The following is an 11,442-nucleotide window of genomic DNA, read 5'->3' as shown; positions in this document are numbered from 1 at the left end:
CACAATTATTTGCAAGAGCACCAAAATCTAGACCCGGCCTTCTCAGACCCGGCCGTCACAGACCCGGCCGTCACAGACCCGGCCTTCACAGACCCGGCCTTCACAGACCCGGCCTTCACAGACCCGGCCTTCACAGACCCGGCCTTCTCAGACCCGGTCGTCACAGACCCGGCCGTCACAGACCCGGCCTTCTCAGACCCGGCCTTCTCAGACCCGGCCGTCACAGACCCGGCCTTCACAGACCCGGCCGTCACAGACCCGGCCGTCACAGACCCGGCCTTCACAGACCCGGCCGTCACAGACCCGGCCTTCACAGACCCGGCCTTCTCAGACCCGGCCGTCACAGACCCGGCCTTCACAGACCCGGCCTTCACAGACCCGGCCGTCACAGACCCGGCCTTCTCAGACCCGGCCGTCACAGACCCGGCCTTCTCAGACCCGGCCGTCACAGACCCGGCCTTCACAGACCCGGCCTCTAAATGTTGCTGTCAAAGTTCACCAGATTGATGCATTCAACCTATAAAAAGGTACAACATTTACAGGTCCATGGTCCACCCACCACAGACTCCCAGGATCCTGTGGGGATCACTGCTGTGGCTTTCAATCCATCACAGAGAAGTTCCTCTAACTGAGAAGGAGAGCAACACAAAGACTAACTACATTGTGCTTTCTTACCAAATGCCGTAAAGATGTCCTTGAGTTTCTCGTCAGTGTAGTCTTCACCAAAGTTTTTGATGTAGACGTTGGTGAACTTCATGGCTTTGGTGCCAAACTCCATCTCTCTCTCCTTACGGGACTTAAAGTGACCAACAAAGCTGCAGACAGAACCAAACCCGCCGAGGGAACGACGAAGACAACAGGAAGAAGATCAGTTCATAAAAGTTAGTGTTTGGCTTCAGCGCACAGCATCAGAAACACCAGGAGACCGTTAACGAGGACAAACATCAAGAACACAACATCAACGATATCAGTGAGACAACAAAGATTACTTCTCAGCAGACAACATTAAGAACAGATATGAATGTTTCTCCTCCCATCATGAAGGGAAACCTTCTCTGTACGGACTGACGTTCTGATGATCTTAGTCCTAAAGTCACGACACACACAGACAACAGACCTACACACAGATCCTCCTCATTCACTGACCTAAGCAGGGACAACTGACATGTTTCCCCCAGAAAATGGGCCTTTGGGTTGACAATGCCAGATTCCAAATGTTTACCTGTCTTTACACTGAGCAAGAAAACATGGAGAAGTCATCCAGCGTTAATGTACAGCTCATATACTCAACGTGCATATATACGCACACACTGTCTGTGTGTGTGTGTGTGTGTGTGTGTGTGTGTGTGTGTGTGTGTGTGTGTGTGTGTGTGTGTGTGTGTGTATATATATATATATATATATTCTGCACTACTCTTTGCCTCAGCGTACTGTTCTTACCAATCTGTTGAGATTGTTTTGAGTTCACTCACACTTTCCTGTCGTTCAGCAGCATCCCGTTCATGGTGTCGATGGCCCGGTTTGCAGCCTCGTGGGTCTCAAAGTGAACAAATCCATAACCTTTGGAGCCTTTCTCGTCACAAACGACCTGCGCAGACAAAGAGCTTTAAAGACACGACCGTTACGGAGCTTCTGCAGCAAGAAGAAAAGCCCTCGTATTCTAAGTTAAATGAGTGTGCATCAGCAGTCCGTGCTCCATCCCGCTCAGAGATGCCGGCCGCCTACCGAGACTTCAGCTTCATCCGGTTATCAGTTGAATCAATTTGCACATTCGTTTGTGACGTTACCCCCCCCCCCAACCTTAAAAACACGCCTGTACCAACGCACCTGAGACGAGAACTGACAAAATCTGATTGACACCAAAACCATGATCACTTGCGCTCGTTAAACCGATTCTTGATCAAGTCCTGACACATTGTGGAACCGGTTCTCAAGGCAGAATAATAACTAGAACATGTTAGTTAATGATGTTGGCCTGTTTTAAAAAATAAAAAAGATCATGTAGGAGATTACTACTCACACACAGTAATGAGTAGTAATCTCAACACATCATGTAGGAGATGAGAGCATCAACCACGCAGTCAGGAATCAAGAGGATGACGAGGACACTCACCTTGCAGGACAGAATATTGCCAAAGGCTGAGAAGGTGTCATACAGCGCCTTGTTGTCTATCGACTCGTCCATGTTCTTGATGAAGATGTTTCCCACGCCAGACTTCCTGAGTCCCGGGTCACGCTGAGACCACATGATACGGATCGGCCGACCCTTGATAACGTCGTAGTTCATCGTATCCAGGGCGCACTCCGCTAAGAAGATGATGATGATGATGATGATGATGATGATGATGATGATGAGAAGAAGAAGAAGAAGAATACTACAACAATCACAAAGTTCAATTATTTTAAGTCATAAATGTACAAATGCTCTCCTCAAAGATGCCGGAATGAACTCCGGTAATTTTAACTCACCAGCTGTAAAACACACTCCATTAAAACTCAACAAACGTTTACCAACATGTTTTCTATTTCCAATTGAGGGGAGAGGAAACGCACGGTGCACAGAGGATTGAGGGTGTTTCAGGAGCGCGTAGGATACACACGTATCCTTCAAAGTCTCCTAAACGAAGGACTCTGTCCTCGGTAGGATTGGAACGGTCCTTCGGTGCGAATCAATGTCGTAGCATCGCTGAAGGATCCATTCCTTGACTTTGAGAAACACCCTCAGTCACATTCAACTTCCTTTTATCAAAACAGAATAATCCGATTGGTTGAGCGACATCACTTGAGGATAGGGTTCTAGTGTTTGCGTGATAAGAAGTGGCAATTCATTTTTTGAAGATATCAGCTGAATACTAGTTTAACATAAACATCAAACACGTTCTATTGAACAACACTTATTCTGATATTGTTATCAGCTGATCCATTTGGAGTCTCATCCCTACACAACCATGACAACATCAACCCTTTTCTACACTTGATTCATCTCTTAATCCTGCTTTTAGGCCCATGCCTATCTCTAGACCACTGCAGTGGATCCACAGAGGGTGACACAGTCCAGAGCATTCCTTTGAGAAACATTTAAGAACGTCCATTTCATTTATTGCATCTTTACATTTTAACAAAAACGGCTACGTTACCATCCGCCGGCTGCTGGAAGTTAATGTAGGCGTATCCCAGAGATCTGCGGGTGATGATGTCACGGCACACACGGATGGACATGATTGGTCCGGCAGGAGAGAACTTCTGGTAGAGCATGGCCTCCGTGACGTCGGGGTGCAGGTCGCCTACATACAGAGAGGCGAGGGGGTACGACGGTGCACTGCTGTTCATCTTGGCTGACAGCTAGTTCAAGAAAGAAAGAATGTTATGAGTCTTACACTGCATGACTTGTTAAAACAATAAACAAGCTGACACACAAAGACTACATCCTCTGAGTAGCCACTTTATTAGGTACACAAAGTTACATCCCATGCAAACCTTCACAAACAGCTGAGCAACAACTTCTACCTTCACAGACTCAGTTAGTCTAAAATGGCGGTAACAGTCAAACTGATCGCCCTCCACTGCGACCTCCTTTACATTCAGAACCAGCAAACAAAGGGTTTGGTTTTTGCAGGTTTTGCATTTTTTTGACAGTTTACACCGACAAAACAAAACATTTTTGTGGATGGTGCTGAAAAATGTAATTGTCTAGAGGCTTGTATACTAACTGCAACATCAAAACAAAAACAACAACAACAACAACAACACATATCTGTACTGGCTCATATGGGTCAACAATCGGCACTTGTTATTGTTATCTTTGGTAAAACCGTGATATGATCCGAATCACGATGATTTGCACCACAACTTGTTTATTAGGTCTGTAGAGTTTAAATATAATATATAAATATATAATATTATAATATATAATATAAATATTTATTTAGCCAACTATGTGAACACATAAACCATGTGTGGTTACTAAAGTAAATACAAAAGTGAAGTATGCTAATAATCACGTGGAGAGAAGGGGTGTGGCTAAATGCTCGAGAAGAGGCGTGGCTAAACGTTGGAGAGGTGAAAAGGTCCCGCGATCTTAAAAAAAACAAAAAAAACCGTCTGACACAAATTAAACATTTACCGAAGTTTTATCAACTAATTCTGTCAGAAGTTAAATAAACTAATCCGGATATGACTACAGAAAAGTGACCAAATTAAAAAGGGTCGTAAAAGATTAACGTTAACTGACTTGCTAGCAAAAACACACTTAAGCTAGCTAAAGTTAAAACGAGCTCAACTTTAACGGCACACCTTTTCTTCGACCGCTTCACATTGAAAGTTGGCCGACATCTGCGGCAGTTGAAGCAACTCTCAGTCTACAGAGAAGCCGATTAAAACTGGTTTAAGATGAAGGTTACTTACGGCTTTCTTAAATAGCTAACGCTGTCCGGATAACTGTTGATACTAGTCTCAGTGTAGCGGCTCGTTTCCACATGGACGACGTGACGTCGTTTTCGTTTAATTACGACCGTGGAACACCTGCAGCGCTCCCTCCGCGCGTAGTCGTTTCAATTAAGCTGTGAGAGGGCCAGAGAGGTCGACTGGCGTGATCATTCCGCGATGAAAAGTACTTCCCACACATCGAGGGCTAAAACTCTTATTTTTTTCTTCCAAAATAAAATCACAGCCCTTCCACAATTTAGTCACCAAATCTCAGCTTCAAAACTGTCTTTATTAACTACTAAATCATATTAAACTTCCTTGTGAACAAAAAAAGAAGACGTAATTAGCCCGTTATCTTAAACGAAACTTTATTTCACTGAATGGTCTTTGACACTTTCCTATTTCTTACATGTATAGTGAAACTAGAATGGTTTTAAGATACATAAACACAAAGCTAGAATTACACCAACCATTTGTTTATCTCCATTTCGTCATTGCTTTTTTTTTAGAGCTATTCTAAAATCTTCACAACCACGTGTGTGCACTGGGTAATAATAGACTGTTACAGAAGCAAATTTTTTTTTAGCCATAAGACTTGTCAGTAAAAACAAAGCAAGTAGATACCTGATATACAGACAGGCTTCGTTCCACATTCACTAACTGCATTTTCATCAAGCATAATAATAAACTGACATGGATTTTTTTTTTCCCTCAACAGAAGATTATTTCAATTCATTGGAGCATCGTCAGAGTAAACAGACTGTCAGCTATGGTGTGGAATGGTGTCTTTCAACTACAATATGTGGAATGTAGTGGTGATAAATGGTATTGTGACACTGAGCTTCTTTCCAAAAAAGTGATGACTTGGGACTTTTTCCCAAATTTGCCCCCTTCAAAATAGACCTGATTTTTGAGGCGACCGTTCTCGCCAGCTATCCTTAAGAAGCAGCGATGCACCTGGGTGGAAACTGACATCAGGACTTATCTATCTGAGTTCTGGTCTGACTCTTTCCCTTTGACATTTCTAAAAACAACAAGCAGATGCTGCCAGAGGCTGCAGAGAAAGCCAGGCACAGATTTTTTTTGTGTTTTTTTTTGTTGGAGAAAACAACCGCTTTAAGAGGAATATTTTGCAAGCAGGGTTGATACAGTGTGGTAAGACATTTTTTTTTCTCAATTAACATCAATAAAAGGTTACTTTAGGTTTTACATACAGATGATAGTCAATCTTGCAAAATACATGGAACCACATTTACGCACATACAATTTTCATTGTACTGAGATCAAGCAGCACCTGAACAGTGAGTAAAACTACAATGACAATCCATACTAAAGTTAAAAAATAAAATAAAACAATAAAATAAAATAAAAACGGAGCACTGCCTTTCCGAAAGCCTAATAATGTGGAATGTCTGAACAAATCTAACATGACAATTTAAGGGGTCCCTTAAAACTTTGAAACTGTGAATTTGTGAACATGATCAAGGAGCATTACACCAAGATGTCAGTGTCACAATACAGCCTGCCTCCCTTCTGTATGAGCCCACAGCAGAATCGCAGTTGGTTGTTAATACAGGATTGTAGTGTGCCTGGAAATTCAAACACAAACAAAAAAAACAAAAACAAAAAAATAACTGTTTTGGGGTTGTGAAGCAAATGGTACGCCTACCATCACAGTGTTTGGTGGAAATCAACTGCCAGTATAATTACCATACAATAAAACCTGTAAATATCATGAGGAATCACAAATAAGAAAGTAACAAAAATAAAATAAAAAGCACAACAAACTAGCTGGGACAAAGGGATTTGGAAGGACGATTAGAATTCACAACAACCCCCCCTCCCACCCCAGACCACACACACACACACACACACACACACACACACACACACACACACACACACACTGTCATATCCGTTCACACTTGCTCTCTCACTACATACAAACACACACACACACACACACACACACACACACACACACACACACACACACACACAAAACGCCAACAAAAACAACAGCAACATGGACTCACTAATCAATACAACATGTTTCCACAAAGTGACTGAATCTACTAACTGAAAATCACCCTGTCACCTCACAGAGAACTGAGAGGGGTAAACTAGTTGGTCAGGAGCAATTCAGGCTGCTTGTCATACAGAAGTGGGAGGAGCTGATGGAGTGGGGGGCATGTATATAAGCTGTCTGTGTTTAAGATAAGAGTGTAGGTGGATTAACAGTGCAATTCCATTAGTTTTCCCCGTCTCCGGTCTCTCCCTCATCTGCCTGGTTTTCTGATGTCCACAGCTGTGAACAGAGACAGGGAGACGTTACAGTTTATTGAGTATACTTTGAGTTAAACACCGGGATCAATCGGCAGGGGAAAGAAAAACTCACGGTCAGGTTGTCCCTTAGTAGTTGCATGATCAGGGTGCTGTCTTTGTAAGAATCCTCGTTCAAAGTGTCGAGTTCAGCGATGGCGTCATCAAACGCCTGAAATACAAAGAGTGCAAATTGTTATTTAAACTTAAGTAATCCAGCAGCATCCTTGCACCAACTATGCAAAACAGAACATTTCTTTGAGCTGGTCAGCACTAAAGAAAATAACCGTACAAGGTTAATTTATTGTCATTGAACAACACAGGGTTGCACAATGACATGCAGTTCGTAGCGCCAAAAAGAAAACCAAACTAAAGCTGCTCTGCATTCTGGTGGTTCGGCAGCTGATACTTAATAACCGGTAACAGGCTGTGGCTGGATGGGTATCATCTTGTAATCATTTTTGGGCTCTTCGCAGGCACCTCTTCTCACCGATGCTCGGTAGATAGATGGGCACCAGTGATGAAAATGTACCCACGATTTCTGGCCATTTATGATGTTTGTGTTCAATTCAAATTACAGTTAACGGTCTCAAAACTATGACATTAGGCTTCAGTTCATACCCCCTTAGCCAGAGCGCAAGCCTGGTCCGGGTTGTTGAGGATTTCATAGTAGAAGACTGAGAAGTTGAGGGCCAGGCCAAGCCGGATTGGGTGTGTTGGCTGCATCTCCCCCTTGCTGATGTCAAAAGCTTGCTGGTACGCCTGCTGGGAATTGTCCACGGTATCTTTAGGCAGAAAAATATGAACAAAAAATGTACCTTGACTATTTAAAAGACATTTTAAAGCAGTGTTTTAGTGTTTTTTGGGCCACCTGGGAGCAGCCAAACAAGCAACAAACAGTGGCATACTGTACTGTCAAACAGGGAGAAACACCATCATTTATTTGGACTAATCTTTGTGTCTGCCTAACCTCCTTTATCTTTGTTTCAGTCACTACTATGTCCTGAGAAATGTCTGTCTCTTTAGGTGCTAAATGCTCCACTGTGTTCGCTATGAGTGGCCCAACGTTGACAGCTTGCCCTCTGTATGTCAACTGCTGTCTGCTGGAAACAAAGTGGATAAGAGTGGTAGTGAGAGGGAATCAAACAGACGTCGTTGGGCCACGTAGAGCTGAGAGGGACTGCACAGCAATGCTCTGTGGGACCCTTTAATAGTTATTTGACCCATTGTTATTATATCATTTACATTAATGCAGCTTTAAGTACATTGTTACAGCACATATTCATAATATTGACCATGTCCTCACTTACCCTTCTTAGTATCCCCAGATGCAACCTCAGACAGGTATCTATAATAGTCGCCTTTCATCTTCAGATAGAATACCTTGCTCTCAGCAGCAGTTGCATTGCTAATGAGAAAGTTGTCCAGTAGCCCCTGAAAACAACAATTAAATAGCTCAGTTGTGTGTTGATCAGGCTAAATGACACACAAGCAACTATCTTTACAAGTGTATGAATTTGGGACTGTTTGTATTCGCCACAAAAACAAGAAATCCCTTACGAGCACATCATGGCAGATTTCCTGCAGCTCGGCTTCGATCTTCTCCCGGTATTCACGTGCCATCTGCTGCTTTTTGTCATTGCCCTCGGTCTTCTGCTCGATGCTGGAGATGACTCGCCAGGATGAGCGGCGTGCTCCCACCACGTTCTTGTAGGCGACGGAGAGGAGGTTGCGCTCCTCATTTGACAGCTCGGCACCTTGCTCCGTCACCGACTTCATGGCTGCAGCCATGTCGTCGTAGCGCTCAGCCTGCTCAGCGAGCTTGGCCTTCTGTACCAGGTCGTTCTTATCCATTTTCTAAACTGGGGGAGGGAAGAAGAAATACAAATAGTACAGGTTATGTGCAGTTAAATCAAAAGACAAGACAGCTCTCACGTTGTCCATTCACTGGACATTTCTGTGTTTGTACATTGAGTGTCATGAACTGATTTTATTTTGCCTGGTAGACCAGGAAACACTGCATCCAATAGAAAGTGAGGATAAGCAGTGCGAACTGGGCCCATTGGCAAGTGGGTCAACCACACAACCATCACTAGCTAATGCTAGCTGCCGTTACCGTCAGATTGATAGATCCTTTATCGTCTCTAACCACCGTCATCAACCTAATCACGACTGAATCAACAGTCTGGGCGTCTTAACGATGATACCAAATGTGAGACACACACACGGGTTCCTGGCTTGAGGAACGATGTTTTAAAACGACACTTGGGTTTTTAATGCCCTCCCCTTATGTTCCTAGCATGGTACATTTCGCTAACTGATACCAACGTTAGCTTTGGTAAACGCGATCGATCTGATTCACAATTTTGTTTTGCTCCCCATTTACATTAGCGACCTAACAGGCTTAGATAACGTTATATTGCTGCTAATCTGTCGTTATTTGTTAGTGGAGTGGCTAACAGTTAGCTAAGCTAGCGTCGTCTAATGTAGCTAGATAACGGTTAGTAGGCCAGCGTGACCAACGGCTGACTTTCGTTTGTTAAAATAAATCAATTAAATACACGGTTAGGGTGTTGGCAATCCATTTTTAAAATACTATGAACAGAATATACAAATATTCTACTGGGATGTCTGAACGTTGCTTTTGGCGTTTTAATTCATTTTCTAACAGCTGTATATCACGGCCCGCCCAGGATGAGCGAGCCTGTCAGAACAAAAAGTGTCATGGAATCCGTCCGTCCGTTAGCTCACGAGCGTTAGCTGCTAGCTCGCTAGCGTTAGCAGCTAGCTAGCGCGCGCTAACCCACTTGCCTTTCAACAAACCTCCGCGAGCTCGGTCCGTTATCGTGACGGCTTCAACCTGGACACGATGGCACGGCTGTTCTAAGATTGAGCTCCTCGTGCAAATATATAGTATGCTAATGCGCTTTGTATAAGTACGACGTTATTACACTTACAATATTGGCGACTTTAAGTCCTGCTTTTTTTCTCTTCCTCTCTCTCTCGCTCTCTCGTTCTCGCTCTCTCTCTCTCTCTCTCTCTCTCTCTCTCTCTCTCTCTCTCTCTCTCTCTCTCTCTCTCTCTCTGGTCAATTCAGCCTCCGTCCTCCGTGTCGTCGTTCAGGGCAGTAATTACCACTTCCGCTTCACAACCACTTCTGACCACTTCTGTTTCCTCGTTCCTCACCACACATCTGTGTATATATATATATATGTATATATATACATACATGTATATATACGTATATATATATATACGTATATATATATATATATATATATATATATATATATATATATATATATATATATATATATATGTATATATATATATATATATATATATATATATATATATATATATATATATATATATACAACATGTATAACAGAGATACTCAACAGCTCACATACTGGGTGTGCTTATGTCACATTCTCATAATCTATTTTTTCACAGTAAACGGTTCATTTATAGGATTTTATTTATTTATTAAAATGTATTCAAAGTGAATAATGGATATTGTTTGGTTAAATCGTTACACTACTGTTTAGTTAGTTAATTTTATATTATTTTATTTCATTTTATATATTGTGCATTTTTATATCTAATATTTTTACTGTTATTCTTATTGTATATATTGAGCATTTGATATTTGATATTTTCATTTGATATTTTTACTCTTATTTTTATTTGCCTTTACCATAATTGCTGCTGTAACAAAAAAATGTCCCCTTGCGGGATTAATAAAGTAAGTAACTATCTATTAATAAAGTATCTATCTACTAATAAAGTATCTATCGACTAATAAAGTATCTATCTATCTATCTATCTATTAATAAAGTATCTATTAATAAAGTATCTATTAATAAAGTATCTATTAATAAAGTATCTATATATTAATAAAGTATCTATTAATAAAGTATCTATGTATCTTAATGTAGCTGCTTCTAACTCGTACATTATTGACATTATTCATTTCTATTATGTCTGCTTCAACATGAGAACCGTCACACATTATATAACTATATAAACTATTTTGGACATTGGAAGCGTCTTATTGGTTGTAATTGTGAGGTGGCAGACAGCTGCCCCGGCGTGTTGGTGTGTTGGTGAGTTGGTGTGTTGGTGAGTTGGTGTGTTGGTGAGTTGGTGTGTTGGTGTGTTGGTAAGTTGGTGTGTTGGTGACTTGGGGTGTTGGTGACTTGGTGTGTTGGTGACTTGGTGTGTTGGTGTGTTGGTGACTTGGTGTGTTGGTGACTTGGTGTGTTGGTGTGTTGGTGAGTTGGTGTGTTGGTGAGTTGGTGTGTTGGTGACTTGGTGTGTTGGTGACTTGGTGTGTTGGTGTGTTGGTGAGTTGGTGAGTTGGTGAGTTGGTGTGTTGGTGAGTTGGTGTGTTGGTGAGTTGGTGTGTTGGTGTGTTGGTAAGTTGGTGTGTTGGTGACTTGGGGTGTTGGTGACTTGGTGTGTTGGTGACTTGGTGTGTTGGTGTGTTGGTGACTTGGTGTGTTGGTGACTTGGTGTGTTGGTGACTTGGTGTGTTGGTGTGTTGGTGAGTTGGTGTGTTGGTGACTTGGTGTGTTGGTGACTTGGTGTGTTGGTGTGTTGGTGAGTTGGTGTGTTGGTGAGTTGGTGAGTTGGTGTGTTGGTGAGTTGGTGACTTGGTGTGTTGGTGACTTGGTGTGTTGGTGTGTTGGT

General features: G+C 42.4%; 2 protein-coding genes across 2 annotated transcripts; both read right to left on the bottom strand.

Moving 5' to 3' along the window:
- Nucleotides 1-608: 608 nt before the first annotated feature.
- On the bottom strand, nucleotides 609-4,701 carry LOC137890668 (polyadenylate-binding protein 1-like 2). Its single transcript, XM_068734831.1, has 7 exons — nucleotides 4,405-4,701; nucleotides 3,138-3,342; nucleotides 2,114-2,307; nucleotides 1,473-1,588; nucleotides 1,147-1,233; nucleotides 676-815; nucleotides 609-628 (listed from the first exon to the last, which is right to left on the bottom strand). Exons 2-7 carry the CDS (start codon nucleotides 3,328-3,330, stop codon nucleotides 609-611), a joined length of 750 nt encoding a protein of 249 aa, XP_068590932.1. The 5' UTR covers nucleotides 3,331-3,342; nucleotides 4,405-4,701.
- A 75-nt stretch (nucleotides 4,702-4,776) lies between these two features.
- On the bottom strand, nucleotides 4,777-9,858 carry LOC137890666 (14-3-3 protein beta/alpha-1-like). The gene is made up of 6 exons (XM_068734829.1): nucleotides 9,705-9,858; nucleotides 8,308-8,609; nucleotides 8,058-8,181; nucleotides 7,369-7,532; nucleotides 6,824-6,919; nucleotides 4,777-6,733 (listed from the first exon to the last, which is right to left on the bottom strand). The coding sequence occupies exons 2-6, from the start codon at nucleotides 8,599-8,601 to the stop codon at nucleotides 6,677-6,679; spliced, it is 735 nt and encodes a 244-aa protein (XP_068590930.1). The 5' UTR covers nucleotides 8,602-8,609; nucleotides 9,705-9,858; the 3' UTR covers nucleotides 4,777-6,676.
- Between the last annotated feature and the right edge of the window lie 1,584 nt (nucleotides 9,859-11,442).

The sequence above is a fragment of the Cebidichthys violaceus genome, unplaced genomic scaffold (assembly GCF_023349555.1).
Source record: "Cebidichthys violaceus isolate CVI_PGR_0920_01 unplaced genomic scaffold, fCebVio1.0.p SCAF_672, whole genome shotgun sequence".
Classification (NCBI taxonomy): Eukaryota; Metazoa; Chordata; class Actinopteri; order Perciformes; family Stichaeidae; genus Cebidichthys; species Cebidichthys violaceus.
Note: the sequence above shows the minus strand (reverse complement) of the source record. Positions and strands in the feature narration are given on the sequence as shown.

What these genes read in the sequence shown, in the direction of transcription:
- LOC137890668 (XM_068734831.1), bottom strand. Translation starts at nt 3,330, where the DNA reads ATGAACAGCAGTGCACCGTCGTACCCCCTCGCCTCTCTGTATGTAGGC. An exon ending in GCAATATTCTGTCCTGCAAG is followed by an intron (nt 1,589 to 2,113) that starts GTGAGTGTCCTC and finishes TTGTCTGCGCAG; the next exon opens with GTCGTTTGTGACGAGAAAGG. An exon ending in CTGCTGAACGACAGGAAAGT is followed by an intron (nt 1,234 to 1,472) that starts GTGAGTGAACTC and finishes TTTCTTGCTCAG; the next exon opens with TGTAAAGACAGGTAAACATT.
- LOC137890666 (XM_068734829.1), bottom strand. Translation starts at nt 8,601, where the DNA reads ATGGATAAGAACGACCTGGTACAGAAGGCCAAGCTCGCTGAGCAGGCT. An exon ending in AAATCTGCCATGATGTGCTC is followed by an intron (nt 8,182 to 8,307) that starts GTAAGGGATTTC and finishes TGTTGTTTTCAG; the next exon opens with GGGCTACTGGACAACTTTCT. An exon ending in CTTGCGCTCTGGCTAAGGGG is followed by an intron (nt 6,920 to 7,368) that starts GTATGAACTGAA and finishes TTTGTATTTCAG; the next exon opens with GCGTTTGATGACGCCATCGC.